The 18,028-nt window shown below is 55.3% G+C and overlaps 1 protein-coding gene and 1 long non-coding RNA gene across 3 annotated transcripts; one reads left to right on the top strand and one right to left on the bottom strand.

The window, feature by feature from the left end:
* Nucleotides 1–2,840: 2,840 nt before the first annotated feature.
* Nucleotides 2,841–12,211, bottom strand: DOLPP1 (dolichyldiphosphatase 1). Of its 2 annotated transcripts, XM_012772187.2 has the most exons (8): nucleotides 12,124–12,211; nucleotides 8,521–8,621; nucleotides 8,199–8,283; nucleotides 8,001–8,100; nucleotides 7,690–7,788; nucleotides 7,028–7,156; nucleotides 6,466–6,555; nucleotides 2,841–4,315 (listed from the first exon to the last, which is right to left on the bottom strand). In XM_012772187.2, exons 1-8 carry the CDS (start codon nucleotides 12,197–12,199, stop codon nucleotides 4,279–4,281), a joined length of 717 nt encoding a protein of 238 aa, XP_012627641.1. In that variant the 5' UTR covers nucleotides 12,200–12,211; the 3' UTR covers nucleotides 2,841–4,278. The 2 variants fall into 2 exon arrangements, with proteins under 2 accessions (XP_012627641.1, XP_012627642.1); XM_012772188.3 differs by lacking the exon at nucleotides 7,690–7,788.
* On the top strand, nucleotides 12,208–15,872 carry LOC109731192 (uncharacterized). Its single transcript, XR_002224747.2, has 2 exons — nucleotides 12,208–12,429; nucleotides 15,572–15,872. It is a non-coding gene; the product is annotated as an uncharacterized LOC109731192 (long non-coding RNA).
* Nucleotides 15,873–18,028: the final 2,156 nt, after the last annotated feature.

The raw sequence follows: 18,028 nt of genomic DNA, 5'->3' as shown, positions 1-18,028 counted from the left end.
AGGGGCAGGAAGGGTGGGCCAGGAGCTGCCCTTGCCTTCATCCAGCTTTCCCTGGATCTGGGAGCTGATGTCTAAGCAGCCAGTGGGCCCTGTGGCTCCCAGAGGAGTCATCTTCAGGCTTGGGTGAGGGAGCCAAGGGTCAGCTCCCACCTCAGGGCACTGGCCCACCAGACCCAGGGCTGTGTTCGTCACCAGCAACTTCCCACCTACCTCTGGCTTGGGCCATGGACTGCGGGTAGGGATCGCTCTCCCAGGGGACCTCGCGTCCCAGTAGGCCCAGGTCTGACGGGCTGGGCAGTGTGGCTGCGCCCCACCTACGCCCAGCAGGAGTTGCGGTCAAGTGAGTACGCTCGGCCCAGCCCAGCCACTGCCTGGGGAGACACTGCTAGGGGTCCTCTGGGGGAAGCGGCCACCTGAACAGAGCATGTACCTGCCCCCAACCACATGCACCTGGTAGAAGCAGAGTGTCCTGGCAAAGTCAAGTGCTCTGTTTGCAGAGAGAGGAGAATCTGTCTCAGAGGGACACTGGCCCTTGAGGAAGGCACATGTGGATCCACCAAGGGTGGATACCGGGCAGTGTGGGGCGGGAGCATGAGTGCTTCACGCCTGCCTGACCTGCAACAGTCGTGTGAGGGTGGGACCTGTGCTTTTCTCCATTTTTAAGATGAGGAAACAGGCTTAGTTAGGTCACCAGGACACTACATGGCAGAGCAGAGGTTCCCAAAGGCCACGGTCCCCCAGCCCCAGGTCACATCCACCCAGATGTCCCGGGGCAGGGGGTGGAGAAAGAGGGAGGCCATGAGTGGAAACTGCTCCAGTCTCAGGCAGAAGAGAGGACAGGGCCACAGCCTGGGAGGCACAGGAAGAAACAGCCAAGCCTGGGTTTTGATCAGGCATTGGGGCCCGCCAGGTCTGGCCGAGTCTCTTCACCATGTAAAGGTGGGTGCTGCCCACATCCCCAGGGAACGAGAGGGGGAGCCTGGACATGGGAGTGAGTGGCGCCCCTAGGCAGGAGGGGGGGGTGAACAGGCTGACCCGGAAGAGAATCAGGCTCTGCTCTGCCACCCAGAGAGCTTGGGCCTCTGGGTCCTGGTACCCTCACTGGGATGACCAGGAGGCAGGGGTCACAGCAGGCACTGAGGGAGTGGTGTGAGCAGCACTGGGGTGGGCCACGCCCAGGCCAGCCTGGGGCAGTGGCGGGGATAGGAGAGGCAGCCACCCCATCAGGATCCTGAAAGTCACCCAAGAACCACATAGGTCTGAATATATGTAAGGCAGGATCCTTTTCCCCAAAAATTACCCTTCGGAAATGAGGGCATTCCTGGACATCTGAGCTGCCACAGGTCTCATCATATGGAACCCCCCCCCCAGATTTTTAGAGCCACAAAGTGGTGTTTGGGGAAGACACATCAGCATCTAAAACAGCATCAGTCACTGTTAGATGGAATACTTGGCCCCCTAATAGGAAAAAGAAAGGCAAAGAAACAATGAAATTTAGTAATTCCTCTTGACACCTCACTTTGCAAGTGCTGGATGTGGAATAAGCAAGCGCTTTAAAGGTCTCTGGAAAGGCAGCAGGGAGGCATCTGCTGGGGAGAGTGTCACCATGCTACTACAGAACAGAGAGCTTAAAAATCCTACGGTCTGAAGGTTATGCCAGTGGCGCTGTGGCTAGGGATGAAATTTCTAGTGCTAGCATCTACTATCCGTTTTCTGCTGGTTCTCAATCATGGTGTCTTGTTGCCTTTCATACCTGGTCATCTTTGTCTATATCTTGTTCACTATAATTTAAAAACTATTTGACAAATAATTTTAAGTCTAGGATGAAAGCTCCTTCTTCCAGAAATTTGTTTGCTTCTGCCACACACTACCAGTCTAAAGTCACCTTAACTGAATGTTAAGGTTCTATAGACCACCTGGGGGACCTAGACCCAGCCTTCAAACCCACAGTAGGATGAGGTTACTTCTGACTCACCCTCACCCTGAGGGTGTAGCTGTTCCATAGCTCAGTGGATCAAGGAGTAGACTCCCCCACTTGGGTCAGCCCTTGGGTTTGACTTCAAGTCATCTTACTGCTACAAGGCTCTAAATACCCAGCTTGGTTTGCAGTTATTTCTTCCAAAGCAAGATATTCACCCATCTACATGCCAGGCAGAACTGAATTAAACAAAGTGGAGATGTTTATCCTGGCACCTTAGGAAAGGCAAGCGGGCTGTCCCCGTCCTCAGGCTGTCCTGCACAGGAGCAGCTAGGCTTAGAACAGAGAGGGAGATCAAGACTGAAACTTCCTAAAGCTGAAGAGCATCCGGTATGTGACAGTGGGCCTCAGTGAGGCTCCATGGAGAGAGGTAACCAGAGGCTGGACAGACCCTGGTGGAAAATGTCGGGAGGTCGTTCAAACCCCCTGCCAGGGGGATGGAAGAAAATAGCTATCCTTGAGATGGTTATGATTTTTGTTTTTTGGTGCAGGGTCTCACTGTGTCACGCAGGCTAGAGTTCAAGTAGCCTGATCATAGTTCATTGTAGCCTACAACTCCCAGGCTCAAGGGATCCTCCTGCCTCAGCCTCCCAAGTAGCTGGGACTATAGGCGTGTGCCACCACACTCAGCTAATTATTTAATTTTTTGTAGAGAGGGGGCCTCACTGTGTTGCTCAGGTTGGTCTCGCAATACTTCTGCCTCAGCCTCCCAGAGAGCCAGGCTTACAGGCATGAACCACTGCACCCGGCCAAAGGTTATGATTTTATGATCTTCACCATATCATTGCCCATAAGGGTCACATGTCTCCACAGCCACTCCTAGCCTCCTCTCATGAGCTCGGTCAACATGTGCTCAAGCCGCCAGAGTTTAAGATTTTATTTTAAAACAATAGTAAATAATTTCATTGATTTTTCTTAAATCAAACCACCTCACACTCGACTTGTCTCAGGCAAAAAGTAAAAAATAAAAATAATAAGGGAAGAGGAGGGAAATGTGGGAACTCACCTACCTTCCCTAGAAATAAGCCCCTGGTCCTGGCATCCGGAATGGCTTTTGGACACTGTCTTTAACAAATGAGAAAAGAAAGCACCAAAATGTTGTGCTTCAGCAGCAGGTTAGGAAACCTCCACAAAGAAATAAAAAGAGGGGGGAAGGATTCAAACACAGATCCCGAGGGGCCTAGTTCAGTTCTTGAAACTTCTGAGAGCCTGGAAGCATCTCCTGTCCACAACTCTGTTTCAGAGCCACTTAGAGATGGGTCCCTTTAGGAAGAGGCTCCTCTGAACTGGGCTGGCAGGGATCTGAGCCCACACCCAGGACACAGGCTCGAGGATGACCCCAAACAGGTTCCCAGCCAGTCGGAGGTGGGTGAGGAGGGACAAGGACATATTCAGAGCACAGAGGAAAGGGCAGGGGACTTCAGGCACCCACTGCTTCACTCCTCTCCTCCTGGCTCCTGTCCCTTGCACTTTGTTCGAGTGGGACGAGGACTGACTGCTGCTAGACGGCGGGACAGGATGAGCTGTAAACAGCTTGGGTTTGCTCACCCTCACGTGCAGGCTCTTTTGTCAGAAAGGGACTACTGTCTTGGGGACAGGGAACCAGAGAAAGCCCTTGTGGTGTAGCGTCGATCAGGGGTAGAACAAGGTAATAGCAGCCGCCAGACTCGTGCTCGCTCTGGGCCCTGCCCCCAGACAAGGAAACACTGAACGAGGTTCTGGAATGGCAATGGTGGCAGGGAGGGCACAGGGGATGCTCCCCTCCTCCTGACCCCCCCAGGCCATCCCTCGGGCCCAGGGAGAGGCAGTCTGCCCCCTGGACTCAGGGTGAAGGGCCTGGGGGCTGACCTGGGCCACTCTTCACACAGGGCAGCCACTGGAGAGTGGCTCTTCTTAGCCCCATCTCCAAAATCCTGTCTGCCTTTGAGAAAACCAAAAAATAAATAGTGTGTACTTTTCACGCCACCTCTGAGACCAGAGGCTCAAGCCCTCCTCCTCTACCCCACACCCAGGTGCCCACAGCAAGGGCACTTTCCGCCGGGCCGGGGGCTGGCAGCAGCACAGCGAGGGTCTCTGGCCGTGTGGCCCCAGGCAGCAGGCCCTCCAGGGTCCTGGTTGAGGGGCTGGCTCGGCCCTTTGGTCCACCTTGTTCATTAAAATTAAAATAAGGAAAAAAAAGGCTCCACTTGGTGACTTGGGTCTGTAGAGGTCTCTGCTTCATCCCTTGTCTGTCATTCTGTCCATCCTGCAAGGCATGGTGCAAGCCAGATCTGGGGGCTGGACCCAGCCACACCCACCAGTCACTGCAGTTTCGTCCCCAGCTTACGTTGTCTGTTCCTGCAAAATGGGGTGGGGGTCAGATGTGGGGATACCTATTCAGTGACCTACCCCCACAAGCTGTCCCCACCCCAGTCTCAACTAAGTGGGCAAATGCCCACCCCTAGTAGCCAGTGATTGACCCACATGGGGCTGATTGGAGCTTCTGCCCTGGGACGGGGACCTAGGGAGGGTCACTGTCTCTGGCTGGGCCTGTACCACAGATATCTCAGCTCTGGAGTCCGGGAAGTGGAGCAAGGAGATTGGGCCGGGGTGGGGGCAGGATGAGACAAGAGAAGCAGAGGGACCTGGCTGGAGTCCCCCTCACAGACAAGCCAGCATGCACGGGTTCTGTTCCTATCGACCGAGACAGAGTCACAAAAGGATGGCCACGTGCGCTCTCCACCGGATGTCTGTGAGCAAAGGTGGGAGAACCACTGATGGCGGCTATAGAGAGGAATCGGGCACCAGGTCTGGGCTGTGGCTACATCCAAAATGGCCAGGAACCTGGGGGAAGTAGGGATAATAACCCCCATTTTCTAGAGGGGCTGACTGGGGCCCAGTAGGGAGGATGGGGCTTGTCCAGGGTCCCAATTAAAATCTAGAAACCCAACCATGGCCCACAAGGTCAGACGCGATCTGGCCCCAGCCTCCCTCACATTCCTCCTCCTTGCTCCCCGGGCTCCAGCCACAGCGGCCTCTGTCTGGCCTCTGTCCGAGGCCTCACAAGGCCATCTGCCTCAGGTGCTCTGCGCATGCTATTCCTCAGCTGAGAACTCCCCCTGCCAGCCCCCAGCTTCCACGCCCCGGTCCTGGGAGCCAGCCCGACCACCCTGCCCCCACATCAGCCTCCTGTCACAAGCTCTCAAGCCGCTGAGCTTCACTCCACGGCTCCGACTGATCACACAGGTAGGTGCATCGTGTCTTGTGCCTCCACTGTCTGCTGAGAGCACAGGGTGGACACAGGGCTGCCCCTGTCTGTTACCTTAGTACATGGCCTGGCACTGACAGGTGCACGCTGGGGTCTTGGTAAGTGAAGGCAGGTGGCGGCTAGTTAGGACAGGGTTAGGCCGGTCTGGCCACTCGGGGAGCCAGGTGGAGCACGCAGCCAGGCCAGCTGGGGCCTTTCTGCCACTAATGGGATTGCCCTGCCCTGGCCCTCAAATCCCCTTTCCTCACGGATCCCAGGCTTCAGCCTTAAGCTTGTTAGCATAATTTGGACCGTGATGCACTAAACACATTTCCTGGCTGCTAGGCCGCCCCACCCTGCCCTGCCCAGGGCTCCTCTCACCCCTCCTCAGAAACCTCCCAGGCTTCCTCTGGAGCCGCGCTGCCCTGTGAACACTGGGAGGAGCCAGCCGCCCCAACCCTGCAGGCGCCCCACCCAGGATTTGGAGTGAGTGAAAGAGCATGAGTCAGGAGACTCCAAGCCCAGCTTTGCCCCAACTTGCCGTGTAGGCCAGCCCCCAACCCAGAGTGCCTCGGTTTACCCAGCTACAAGAAAGTGTCTGGGCCGGGCGTGGTGGCTCACGCCTGTAATCCTAGCACTCTGGGAGGCCGAAGAGGGCAAATCGTTCAAGGTCAGGAGTTTGAGACCAGCCTGAGCAACAGCGAGACCCTGTCTCTACTAAAAATAGAAAGAAATTAATTGGACAACTAAAAAAAAAAAAAGTATATATATATATATATAAATAAAATTAGCTGGGCATGGTGGTGCATGCCTGTAGTCTCAGCTACTTGGGAGGCTGAGGTAGAAAGATTGCTTGAGCCCAGGAGTCTGAGGTTGCTGTGAACTAGGCTGACACCATGGCACTCTAGCCTGGGCAAGAATCTGAGTAAGAATCTATCTCAAAAAAAAAAGAAAGTGTCTGGACTAAACAACCCCAAGAGATGTCCACACACAGGCACCCTGAGCCTCTTCACTGCCTAGCTCTCTATGGGCTCCGGGCCAGACAGCTGGGTTCACAACCCAGCTCCCCTACCCACCATCTGCAAGGTCTTGGGCAAGGGACTGCCCTTCTACTCTCTCAGCCTCCATTTTCTCATCTGGAAAACAGATGCCACAGGAAGGTCTAAGGGGGCAATGCAAGAGAAGTGCTTAGGCAAGTGCCTGGGAGCCCTCCAAATACGGAGGCAGTGCACATCCGGGGGCTGTGTCCCACTTAACTCACCTGGCTTCTGCCCGGGTTACTGTGTACTCAAACCAGAGCACGTTGGGAATGAGGCTTGTGTCTCGGATTAAGAAGAACTCGGAGATAGGCCTGGAGAGACAGACACCCAGAAAGCCAGGGCTGCATCAGGGCACCGGCTGTCACCAAGCCAGACACCCCCACCAGTGCCGAGGGCTGCACTCTGCCCCACTGCCTAGAGTCTTGCCTGGCCAGAGACCCCAGAGCCACTGAGAGACCCAGCTGTGTCACCTGTGTCGCCTCAGATAGGGGCACTGTCCCAGGGCACACACAGCCCAACAAGACTCAGGCTGCTTTATAAGTCCCTGAGAACCTAGGCAACGACAGAGGATGGCATTCTGGTGCCTGGGCTGGAAGAACCCTCCCCATGTCCCTGCAGCAAACCCCTGGGGGAGATGGAAGTCAGGCAAGCGGGGCCCAGGCATGGGGGCTCCCAGAGAGATTGGGCTGGAGTCAGGACTCCCGGGTCCTCCCACTGACAGCCCATGGCAGGAGGGTGCAGGGGCCACGGTGCCAGGGAAGGTGGGAGGGGCCAGGCAGTTACCAGGCTGCTATCCTGGGGAACAGCGGAGTAAGGACCTCCTGGGTGAAGACAAACCAGGCGATAGCCATGAGACCTCCAGCGATGCCTCCATAGAGTACCTGGCTCCAGGTGTGGTACAGCAGGTAGACCCTGGGCGAAGGCCAGAGGGAAGTTTGTGAGAGTAAGCCAGAGACAGGCCTGAATAATCCCCCGTGCCCAGGTGCCAACTTCCCAGGGACCTGTGCACACGCAAGAGGAGACACACAAATAGGACGCAGACTCCCAGGAACACAGCCTCAGATCTACTTCCTACTTCCAGCTGGGGGCACTGGACCCCAGCTGCAGCTCTCTTGTCTCTAGAAGTGAAAGGATGGCTTGGCTGGGATTTGCCTCCCTCTGTCCAGCCCTTGACTCTGAGTTTGTCTGCAATGGGCTCCTTCAGAATGCGGGGAACAGATGACTGATACATGGAGGTGTCCTCAGAATCCTGGGCTCAGCCAGGACTGGGCTAGAAGGGGCAGCTGGAGGCCCCATCCCTTTAAAACTAGAGGCCAGGGGCTCCTTTCCCAGCCCTGCCCTACAGGCTCTGGCAGTAGGGTCCACATGGGGTCCACCAGGGACCAAGAATCCAGCAGGACCCCAAGGGGCAGGGTGCAGGGTGGGGGCTCTCCCTCCCTCCATACCTGCTGTAGGAGACTAGAAAGGCCGCGGTGAGGAGCCCCAGGGAGAGCACGTGCCTCCACAGCAAGTCCAAGAACCTGGCGTTGTTGGTTTGGTGCATTCTGGGAAAACAGGCCCGCCAGATGGCCTCAGCCCACAGCCTGGAGCCCAGGCTTCCCAAACAGTCCCCTGCCCCATTCAAATGCTCCTGGGCGCCTCTGCCTTGGCTGCAGCTCCTCCCACCACAAGGGGAGTCCTAAGGGCAGGCAGTGAGTTCCCAACACAGCCCAGCCTGGGCAAGTTCAGGGTCACCCCAGCGGGGGCAAATGCTCACCTTAAATATAGGAAAAGGAAGGAATAGACGGAGAAGAACCACATAAACTGGGAATGGCTGGAGGGCATCCCGTACTTGGTGCCCACTGCTGTGTGGGGACCTGGGAGAGAGAAGAGACCAAGGCATCATGGGAGGATGTGGCCCTCCAGTAATGCCCCGACCTGGGGGACCCCCAGGCCCCCACAGCCTGGGCCCTACCTCCACAGGGCCGAGGCTCCTGGATGACGTGTTTGATCAGCCAGTTGACCCCCTCGTTCAGTGCCAGGCCCCCCAGGAACGAGATCTGCTGGGGAAGACGTGTGGTCAGCTGGGCCTCTGTGAACCCGCCAGCCAGCACCCAGGCCCAAGGATGGTGGCCACTGACTGAACCTCCCAGCCCAGCCCAACTAGTGAGCAACCTGGAAGCAGCTAGAGGGCTCCACACACTTTAAGACAGTGAGGGCACGGGAGGGAAGGCAAAGCACCTGGGAGGAAGGGGACACTGGGGAGCACTGGAGGGGGCAGGTAGGGACAGACTCACCGTGTGCAGCTCCCGCTTAAATATGATGAGGGTCACGAAACCAACGATGACAAATACAGGGCTAAGGCTCAGGTAGGCAAGGAGGTGGCCAGAGAGATCACCTGGGGGAGAAGGGAACAGAATGAGGACTGGGCACAGCATCAGAATAGGGACCAGCCCCTGCAAGTGAGGGCCAAACCCCGGCAAGTCAAGTGAGGCCTGAGCCAGAAAGGAGGTCCCGGCAGAGCCTGGAGCACAGAGGGCAGCAACGGACGCCTCAGTTTAACGGTTGACCATGCCAACTTAGTCACGGGCATAATGTGACCGTCTATTACTGAACTCTAAAGCTCATTTGTCACACATTTGAAGCAGCTGCCTTTACCGTCCCCATTTTATAGGTGAAGAAACTGAGTCCCAAAGGGGAATGTGACTCGCCCAAATTCACATAACCAGGAAGAGTTGGGACCTGGACTAACATCCAAGTCTCTGGCCTGGTGTAGACACTATACCCTTCACCCCTGCCACAGCAAGAATTTGAGCCCTGTCTGACTACAGAGGTAGGTGTGTGAGGGCCTCTGCAGCACCCTGCTGTGCTGGGCTGAGGGGCCCCCCACTGAGCCTAGGGCCCCCAGGGGAGTCTGCACACCACACAGACTTGGGGCCACACTGAGGACTGCAACAGGGACTGCACCCATAGGGCTCCCCATTGTGGTAACAGCTTCTCTCTGCTTTGCCACTAGCAAGAAATTGGCTACCTATTGACTACCTGCTTTTTACACTCCTAACAGGCCTGAGATGGAGGCATCATAAGGACCACTGGCCCCTTTAAGAGCTGTGGACACTGAAGCTAAGAGATGAGAGCCACTTTCTCCCTTGCCCAAGGATAGGGCTGAGGATGAATCCAAAGGCCACCCTCGCCACCTGAGACAAGGCAGCTATGTGGCCAATCTGGGGCCTGAAGGCATGGTTCAGTTCCTGCACCATCTTTGAGGCCTGCATGAACTCGGGCAAGGACTTCACCTCCCTGAGCCTCAGCTCTCTCACCTGTGGAACAGGGACAGCAGTGCCTACCTCCTACAGCTGTCTGAGACTTGATGTGGTGGGGCCTGTGAGACACCCAGCTCGGTCCCTGACACCCAGGACAGTGCCACGCTGGGGCAGAGAACCAGTGTGGGAAGTGGCCCACACCACCAGCCTGGCCTCACACAAGCAGCAGGGCAGGTGCGCACAGAGGGCTGAGCCCAGGTTCCAGGCCTGAAGAGATGGGAGCACACATGCCTGGCCTTGTACCTTCCCAGGATCGGGCTGCCTTGGAGTTGGCCTAGGAGAATAGGGCAGCCTGGTTAAGTTAAGCACCTGGGTTCAAGTGCTGGCGCTGCCACAGTCCCTCTGGGTGACACTGGATGAATCCCTTCCCCATCCTGGGCCTCTGCCTCCCCACCCAGATGAAGAGGATAGCCTTCCTCAGCCCTGAGAGTCGGCCTCTCCGCCCATACCCACAGCCCTGGGCTATGAGGACAAGGAGTGGCTGGTGCCCCCAAACTTTTGGCCATCACCATGGCCTGTGCCACAGCCAGCACTACCCTGGGGCCCTCCTATAGATGCTGCCAGGGACTCTGGCCTTGCCACTCTCTGATCCAAGACCCCCATGACTCCCACTGCCCTTGGGACAAAGCCCAGCTCACCCAGCCCTGCAGAGTCCTTGCCCTGCTCTCCTCCCACCCTCTGCTATCCAGTTCCAGGGACCAAACTCTAGTACCCTGAATGCACCATGCTCTGTCCTATTTCTGGACTTTTGCATACAGTTTCCCCCACCTGGGATGCTGTCTGGATTAACTAAGCAAACATAAATTAACTACCCACCACAGTGGCAAAAAAAGATAGACACCCCCCTGCTCTCAGTCTGGCAGGGCAATCTGTCATTAGGACACAGTTCATGATTCACTAGTTATTGTGGATATTGGGAAAGTGTCTGCTCTCCCTCTACAATGGTTCTGTGGGAGTGGGGATGGGGTCTCTTCACACTCCTCTCTATCACTGGATCCCAACACAGTGCCTGGCACTTAACTGGGCTCAAAAAAGATGTCAAATGAATGGATGAAGGAAGCAAGCATCAGTGTGATAAGGGGTGTGAAGAAGTAGTGCAGGGGCCACAGAAGGGTTTACAGGGGACTAGGCCTTACCAGATGACCCCAGGCTCAGCTAGGTCTCTCATTACAGCCTGCACCATCACAAATGCCCGAGGCCTTCTCACCTGTTAGACTGTGAGCACTCCTAGAAGCTACTCTGAGGCCAGGGAGTGGAAGTCATGAAGGCGCAGAGGTCTCAGCCAAGTCTTTCTCTCTCCAGGCTTTGGTTTCCCTCCTACAAAGTAGGAGTTTTTCACAGTGCAGGAGTGCAGGGACCTATCAGACCTACTGATCATGCTAAAGCCAGGGCCAGCTGGGGGCCAGCCGAAGGCCTAGCACTCAGGAGGTACGCAGTGGATACTGGCTGAATGAATGGATGAACGAACGGTGGGCAGGCAGGTGGGTAGGGCTCTGCACCTGGCAGGGCTGCCCCACCTCCAGAACACACGGTGCAAAGTTCTCTGGCATCCAGCCCTGAGGCCCTCAGTAGGGCCAGGTTCTCACAGCTCTGCCCGAGAGCATCATGAGCAGGCCCTTCCTGGGGCAACCAGGGCTCATGTACAGGGCCCCAGCCCTACCTGGCACTCCATCATCTATCCAGGGAGGTAGGACAACACTGGGTGCAGGTATTCACTGAATGCTTACTGTGTGCCAGGCACTGGGCTCAGCCCTTCTCATTACTCCTGTTACTCGAGTCTCACACCAACACCAGAAAGGAGGCGTTGTAATTAGTCCCACTCTAGAGATGAAGGAACCGAGGCCCAGGAGGCACTTGCACAAGGCCTCAGCCTCAACTCGAGCCCAGACAGCTCCGACCCCACGGCCCACGACGGCACGACTCTACTAGACCGCCTCCAGAACGGTTACTAATGGACCTCCCAACTGGAAACCCTGCGCTTCAAGAGGTGTATCTGATGGGACGTTCCAGAAGTCAGGATCCCGGAGGGGGCGCCTGCCCCCTCGCAGGGTCCCCTCTGTTGTGGAGTTGTGCCCTGTTCAGGGCGTGGCACCACAAGTACTGAAAAGCCTGGCCTCAGCTTACACACTCCCTGCAACCAGGAGCTCTTTCTCTTACAGGCAGCCCAAAGTGCTGTTTGAAGGAAACAGGCATTCCCTACATGCCGGGGAAGGAGTGCCGCCTCTCCGGCTCAGGGGAGGGCGGGGAAGAAGGGCCAAGGTCCAGGCCAGTGATCCTTTCGCGCCTCACACAGACCCCCACCCATTTCAGCCCACCCGCACCCCGCGACTGGAGAGAGCACCCCGGCCGCGCAGCCGCAGAGCGCGCGAGCGAGCGGCTCACAATTTCGCCCAGCTCATCCCTGCACCACTGCGCCTGCGCGGCGCGCGCGCCGGCCGAGCCCCTCCATGGCTCACTATTTGACAGTTCCCACCCGGGTCCCCCGGAACCCCCTCCGCGGGCTCGCACAGGCCGGAGCGCCCGAGGCTGAGGGGCTGGCCCCGGGAAGGCTTCCTCGGAGCCGGGGCTGCCTTTTACCTGCAGGATACTCGACGTGGGTGAGGGTCACCGGCCGCCATGAAGCAGGGAGCGAGCACTGTCCGTCCGCTGCCATCTTACCCGGAGACCGGGCTTCGCCGAGCAGCCAATCGGGAACCAGGGGGGCGGTGGTCCTGACCTATCACGCCGGGGAGGCGCCGTGCACCCAATCGGAGGCCGATACAGGTAGCGGCGCAGCCATTCAGCGTGCAGGCCGTGGGGCTGGCCCGAACAGCGAATCAGAGAGGGGGGGCCCTGGGAACCAGCGAGCCGACCCAGCTGGCGCCCAATCTGGGACGAGCACAGGTAGGTGTCTAGCCAATCAGGGAAGGGGAGGGTTCCAGCACAGAACAGGGAGCATAACAGCCAATCGGAAGGCGAGGCTGGCTCAAAGTGTAGACAGGGCGGGCCAATCAGCCACTAGCTTGGGGGGCGTGTTGAACTTTGGTGGGAGCTTTGGTTCTGCTGGGACTTGCGCCCGGAGAGAAGGCTTCGCTGGGACCCCGACGGGGCCTGCGGGCCCAGCAGAGCGTATGTTTGATGCGGAAAGGCAACCTAGGCACTAGAGGGTTTGAGGCGACCCACTTTGTTATGAGTAAGCTGAGGCCGGAGACCCAGGGGGCTCATTTTCCTCTGCGCTAAACTGAGCGGCGAGAGTCACGCAGAGTAAACGACCTTTTGGTGGAAGTGTATGGCGTGGGGGAGGGAACCCCTGGGGCGGGGCGCACAGCGGCGCTGTACCGAACGGAAGCGTAATTGAAGTTAAAGACTCCGTCCTTCTTTCATTCATTTAGCAAAGATGTATTGATTCAGTCACATTTATGCTACTTAATGAAGCATCTTGGGAGTACTTGAAACAAGAAGTCGGTTTCCCACCCCTCCCTCAGTTTTCCCAGAACATTCCCGTGTAAACAGCGACACCTTCCCACCCACTTCTCCCTCTCATACCCCCACTGTGTCTCCAGCTAGATGGAATCTGTCCAGGTGAGGCGTGGGCGCGGGGGAGGACTGGCCTCGGCTCCGTCTCCTAGCCTTTGCTTATGCCTTTCCGCTGCCTGGAACGCACTACCCCTCCTGCCCTACTTTGCCGGGCCAAATCTGGCTCAAGTGTCTGTTCCCACTTACAGATCTCCATGGCAAAGTGAGGGGCCTCCACTGGGCTCCCACGGTTGCATCCTCTTTCCTGAGTGGGCTGGGGAGATGATGGCAATTCAGAACCCACCGGAGAGCCAGGAAGGTTCCCTGCCCTAAGCTCAGCTGTGCTCACTCCCAACCTGGCCCGGCCTGGGCTTGTCTGGGTCAGCTGGCCCCCCTTCCCTGTCACCTGCCCTCACCTTCCTCAGGCACTGCCATTATTAGCCTCTGAGAAGCAGGAGGTGTGAGGAGTGGGCCAAGAGTTTCCCAGAATAGTTCACCAGGGCAGGGTGGCTATCCTGGATCTGGGCCGCATTGCCCCTCCCAAATAGGCCTGGAGAGGCAAAGTCCCTGAAGCACAGGCCTGTCGGACCATGGAGTCCTGTTATCTAAGGGGGAGTGTGTCCTGAGGAAGCGAAGAGGATGTGGAGCTACAAAATGAGTGGGATTATCCAAGGGGGGGGGCCGTCCTGGCAGAAGGAGCAGCATAAGCAAGTGTCCTGAGAATGGACTGTGGCTCAGTGAAATGTGCAACACACCTGTGAGCCCAACACTCTAGGAAGCAGAGGCAGGAGGATCCCTTGAGGCCAGGAGTTCAAGACCAGCCTGGGCAACATAGGGAGACCCTTGTCTCTTCAAAAAGATTTTAAAAATTAGCCAGGCATGGTGGCACATGCCTGTAGTGCCATCTACTCTGGAGGCTGAGGCAGGAGGTGGAGACTGCAGTGAGCTATGATTGAGCCACTGCACTCCAGCCTGGGCAATAGAGTGAGACCCTGTCTCTAAAAAAATAAAAGAAATAAAAAAGAAATGTTCAAGAAGGAGGGTGCAGGTGCAGGAAAGGCAGAAGCTGGCAGGGGCCTGGCCATCTGAAACTTTGAGGGGACTGCTGGTGGAGAGGACAGAGGGGAGCTCAGAAGGATGGGTTGGTTGTTTTGGTTTGCTTTTTTGCTTAAATTGAAATATAACATTCATAAAGAAAGTTCCAGAAATCAAACGTGTACAGCTTGATGTAGTTTCACAAACCAAATACACTTTAAACAGTTACTGGTTCAAAAACCAGGACCCCAGAACCCCTCAACACTCCTTCCAGTCACCCCAGGTGACTTCTGACTTCTAACACTGCACATTAGGTCTGCCTTGGTTTCCTGCTTCCTACAAACAGAATCTAACAGTAGGTGCTTTTTTCGCAGGAAGTGTGTGGCTTCTTTCACTCAGTATTATGGCTGTGAGGGTCAGCTGTGCTGGGGCCTCTAGATGAAATTTGTTCCCTCTCCTTGCTGTGTGATATTCCATGGTGTGAACATACCACAGTTGTCGTCCCATTCTACTTTGATGGACACTTGGGGTGTTTCCAGGTTTAGGGTGTTATGAATAGTGCTGTTGTGAGCATCCTTGTGCACATATTTGGTGCACCTGTGAGTTCATTTCTGATGGAGATGTGCTAGGAGCCATCGCAAGGTCCCTTGAGATGGAAGAAATGACACAGACCTGCCGTGTGGATGAGGGAGGAGCCCCAGGGGAGGCTGCAGGAGCCACCTGCCTCCTCCCTCTGAGCTGAGCTTAGACCAGGGTCTTCCTCATGTCCCTCTGTGTAGCCTGTGAGGTGCTGCATCCCTAGTCCTTCATGTTGTCTTCACAACAGCGCTGAAAGGCAGCTCCTAAAGCTCCCAGTTCATAGCTGAGGACAGTAATGCTCAGAGTGGCCAACATTTGCCGCAGGCAGCTGGCTGGTACGTGGCAGGGCTGGGGTTTGAATCCAGGTCTACCTGATTGGCAGGCCCAGGTTCAGAACCAAACTGCTGGCCATCTCCTCCCACTGTCCCAGGCGTCCTGAGACCCCAGCTCTTCTAGAGCCCCAGCTGACCTAGGGCAGCATCTGGCCTTTCACCTCTGGCCTCTCCTCTGACAGGGAGTTCCCAGACAGGCGGACTCGAGATCAGAGGTGCAGACCTAACTCTGCACTGCACCCTGGCCACACTGGTCTGTGCTCAAAGTCCCAGCAAGGCCCTAGGAAATTCTCTTCCCCTGTCTGGACCTGTTTCCCCAAAACATAGCAGATGCTGCCCTCTAGATTAGAGGTGCATACATTCATTTCAGGAAATATTTGCGTTCTGCCGCCCGAGCCAGACAGTGTGTGGGAGTCGGGGACGAAGAGGGAGCACAGCCAGCCGTGCGCCGCCCTCGCGAAACGTGGAGGTTGTAGAACTCCTGGATCCTGAAGGCGCCAGTTAGAAAGACAAATGGACTCAAACTGGAAGTGATAGTTCTGGTTGTCAAAACCTCTGAGAGAAATTCGTTATCTTTGTCTTAGAAGCTTCTGGAAGGCAAGGCCTGGAGTTCCACGCACCCTGGGACCAAATCCCTGAGACAGAAATGGTCAGGCTCATTCCCTGGGCTGCCTGGAGCACTTGCTGACTTCTGCCATGTAAATACTCCCTCCTGGGCCCCGTCAAGCTGCCATCACACTGTTGCTCTGAGAAAGCTGGGAAGCCTCGCCGCCCCCTGGAGAGCGGGCGGTGCAAGCCCCAGCGCACTCCACCCCTGCCTGGGCAGCACCTGGCACAAGGTGCGGCACACCCTAAGTGCACAGTAAATAAATAGCTATTCTGCAACTGCCCTGTCGCGTTTGTGCTTGCGTCCTGGGAGCCATTTGTGTTGTAACTCACACCACTGCTCATTGAGCACTTGGTGTGAGCCTGTCACAGACCAAAGACTTAGCGCTGGGAGATCCCACCGTACAACCGCGTGGGAGTCAGCCCACGGCCGGGGATGCCAGCCAAAGTCCCACAGCTGCTCGTGACCGAGCTCACGCCACGGGGCAGCGGATGGCGCATTGGGCTGGGGTTCGGGAGACCTGGGTGTCCAGCCTGGGGCTGCCATGTAGGTGCTGTGTGCACCGCCGCAGCCCCCACCCCTCAGGATCTCTCCTTTCCTCAACAAGGGGGCTGGGCTCAGTTACCTGCCCTTGTGTCACAACCATCCCCTTTTTACGCCAAGATCTGCAGTCTTGGCTGGGCTCTGCTGGGGTCCTCGTGCAGCTGGCCGCTCAGCTGGGCCCTGTGGCCTGAGAAGGCCTCCCTCAGGTCTGGCAGTGACCTGGGGCTGCTGGCCAGGGTGTCTCTGTTAACTGACTGGAAAGTACCAAATAATTAAAAACCTGTGAGTCCACAGAGGCATTGAAAAAGAAGGGAAAAGACTCATTTGCAGAATACTATGCAGCAACAAAGAAATAAAATACTGATGCATGCCATAAAATGGATGAACCTCAAAAACATTATTCTACCTGAAGAAACCAAGCACAAAATGCCACATATCGTGTGATTCCATTTATAGGAAATGCTCAGAAAAGGCAAGTCTAGAGAGAACAGAGTGACCTGGAAGATGTACTGCACGTGACACACACGGTCTTTTCTGGGTGATGGAAATGTTCTAAAACTACACTGTGGTAATTGGTTAACAGGTAATGCCTGTTAATTTACTGAAAGTCATTCAAGCAGGTGAAGTTTTGGTATACAAATTAAAACAAACCAAAACACACACTTGTTTTTCAGCATTGGAGGGGATTACTGTATTAGTTCATGTCTCTAATCAGTAAAGATTTGAGCATTTATCTAAGTGGAAATGGAGTCCGTCCCCAGTTGATTGGAAAAAGCTCTTTTCAGAATCCTGGCAAAGATGTTAGAGAATGACTGATAGCTTTTGTTTTTGACCATAATAAATACTCAAATATAATTAACAATGAATTAAGAGAACTCAAAAAAAGGAGCAAATTTACATTTGATGAAATGAGCAAAACCATCACCAAGGAGCCAGTCTTTGACTGAAAGCCCTGTGAAAATGCAAGGCGCCATGTAAATATAGGACATGCTATTATTGCATTTTTTTTTGTTTTAGCGTATTATGGGGGTAGAGGTGTTAAGGTTACATGTATTGCCCATGCCCCCCTCCCCCGTAGAGACTGATAGTTTCTTTAGGTGCGATTATGGTATTGTGGTTATGCCAGAGAACTACCTTTTTTTTTTTTTTTTTTTTTTTTTTGAGACAGAGTCTCACTTTGTTGCCTAGGCTAGAGTGAGTGCCGTGGCGTCAGCCTAGCTCACAGCAACCTCAGACTCCTGGGCTCAAGCGATCCTTCTGTCTCAGCCTCCCAAGTAGCTGGGACTACAGGCATGCGCCACCATGCCCGGCTAATTTTTTCTATATATATTAGTTGGCCAATTAGTTTCTTTCTATTTATAGTAGAGACGGGGTCTCGCTCTTGCTCAGGCTGGTTTTGAACTCCCGACCTCGAGCAATCCGCCCGCCTCGGCCTCCCAGAGAGCTAGGATTACAGGCGTGAGCCACCGCGCCCGGCCAAGAACTACCTGATTTTTAACATCTGCTTGCTTAAGGGTTGAGGGGTGACGTACATGTCTGAAACGTCTCTAAAACATTTTGGAAATGTGTGAAATAAATATGACAAAATGTTAATTGCTGACTGGAGGTGTTGGTTTTATGGGTGTTTTTTATATGGTTTTTACAGCTTTTCTGTACATCTGAAACAGTTTTCTTCAATGACCTTTCAAGTAAAACTTGTGCTTTCAGGCAGGGCATGGTGGCTCACGCCTGTAATCCTAGCACTCTGGGAGGCCAAGGCAGGATGATCGTTGGAGCTCAGGTGTTTGAGACCAGCCTGAGCAAGAGCGAGACCCTGTCTCTACTAAAAATACAAAGAAATTAGCTGCACAACTAAAAAATATAGAGAAAAAAAATTAGCCGGGCATGGTGG

This window comes from Microcebus murinus, chromosome 12 (assembly GCF_040939455.1).
Source record: "Microcebus murinus isolate Inina chromosome 12, M.murinus_Inina_mat1.0, whole genome shotgun sequence".
Lineage (NCBI taxonomy): Eukaryota > Metazoa > Chordata > Mammalia > Primates > Cheirogaleidae > Microcebus > Microcebus murinus.
Note: the sequence above shows the minus strand (reverse complement) of the source record. Positions and strands in the feature narration are given on the sequence as shown.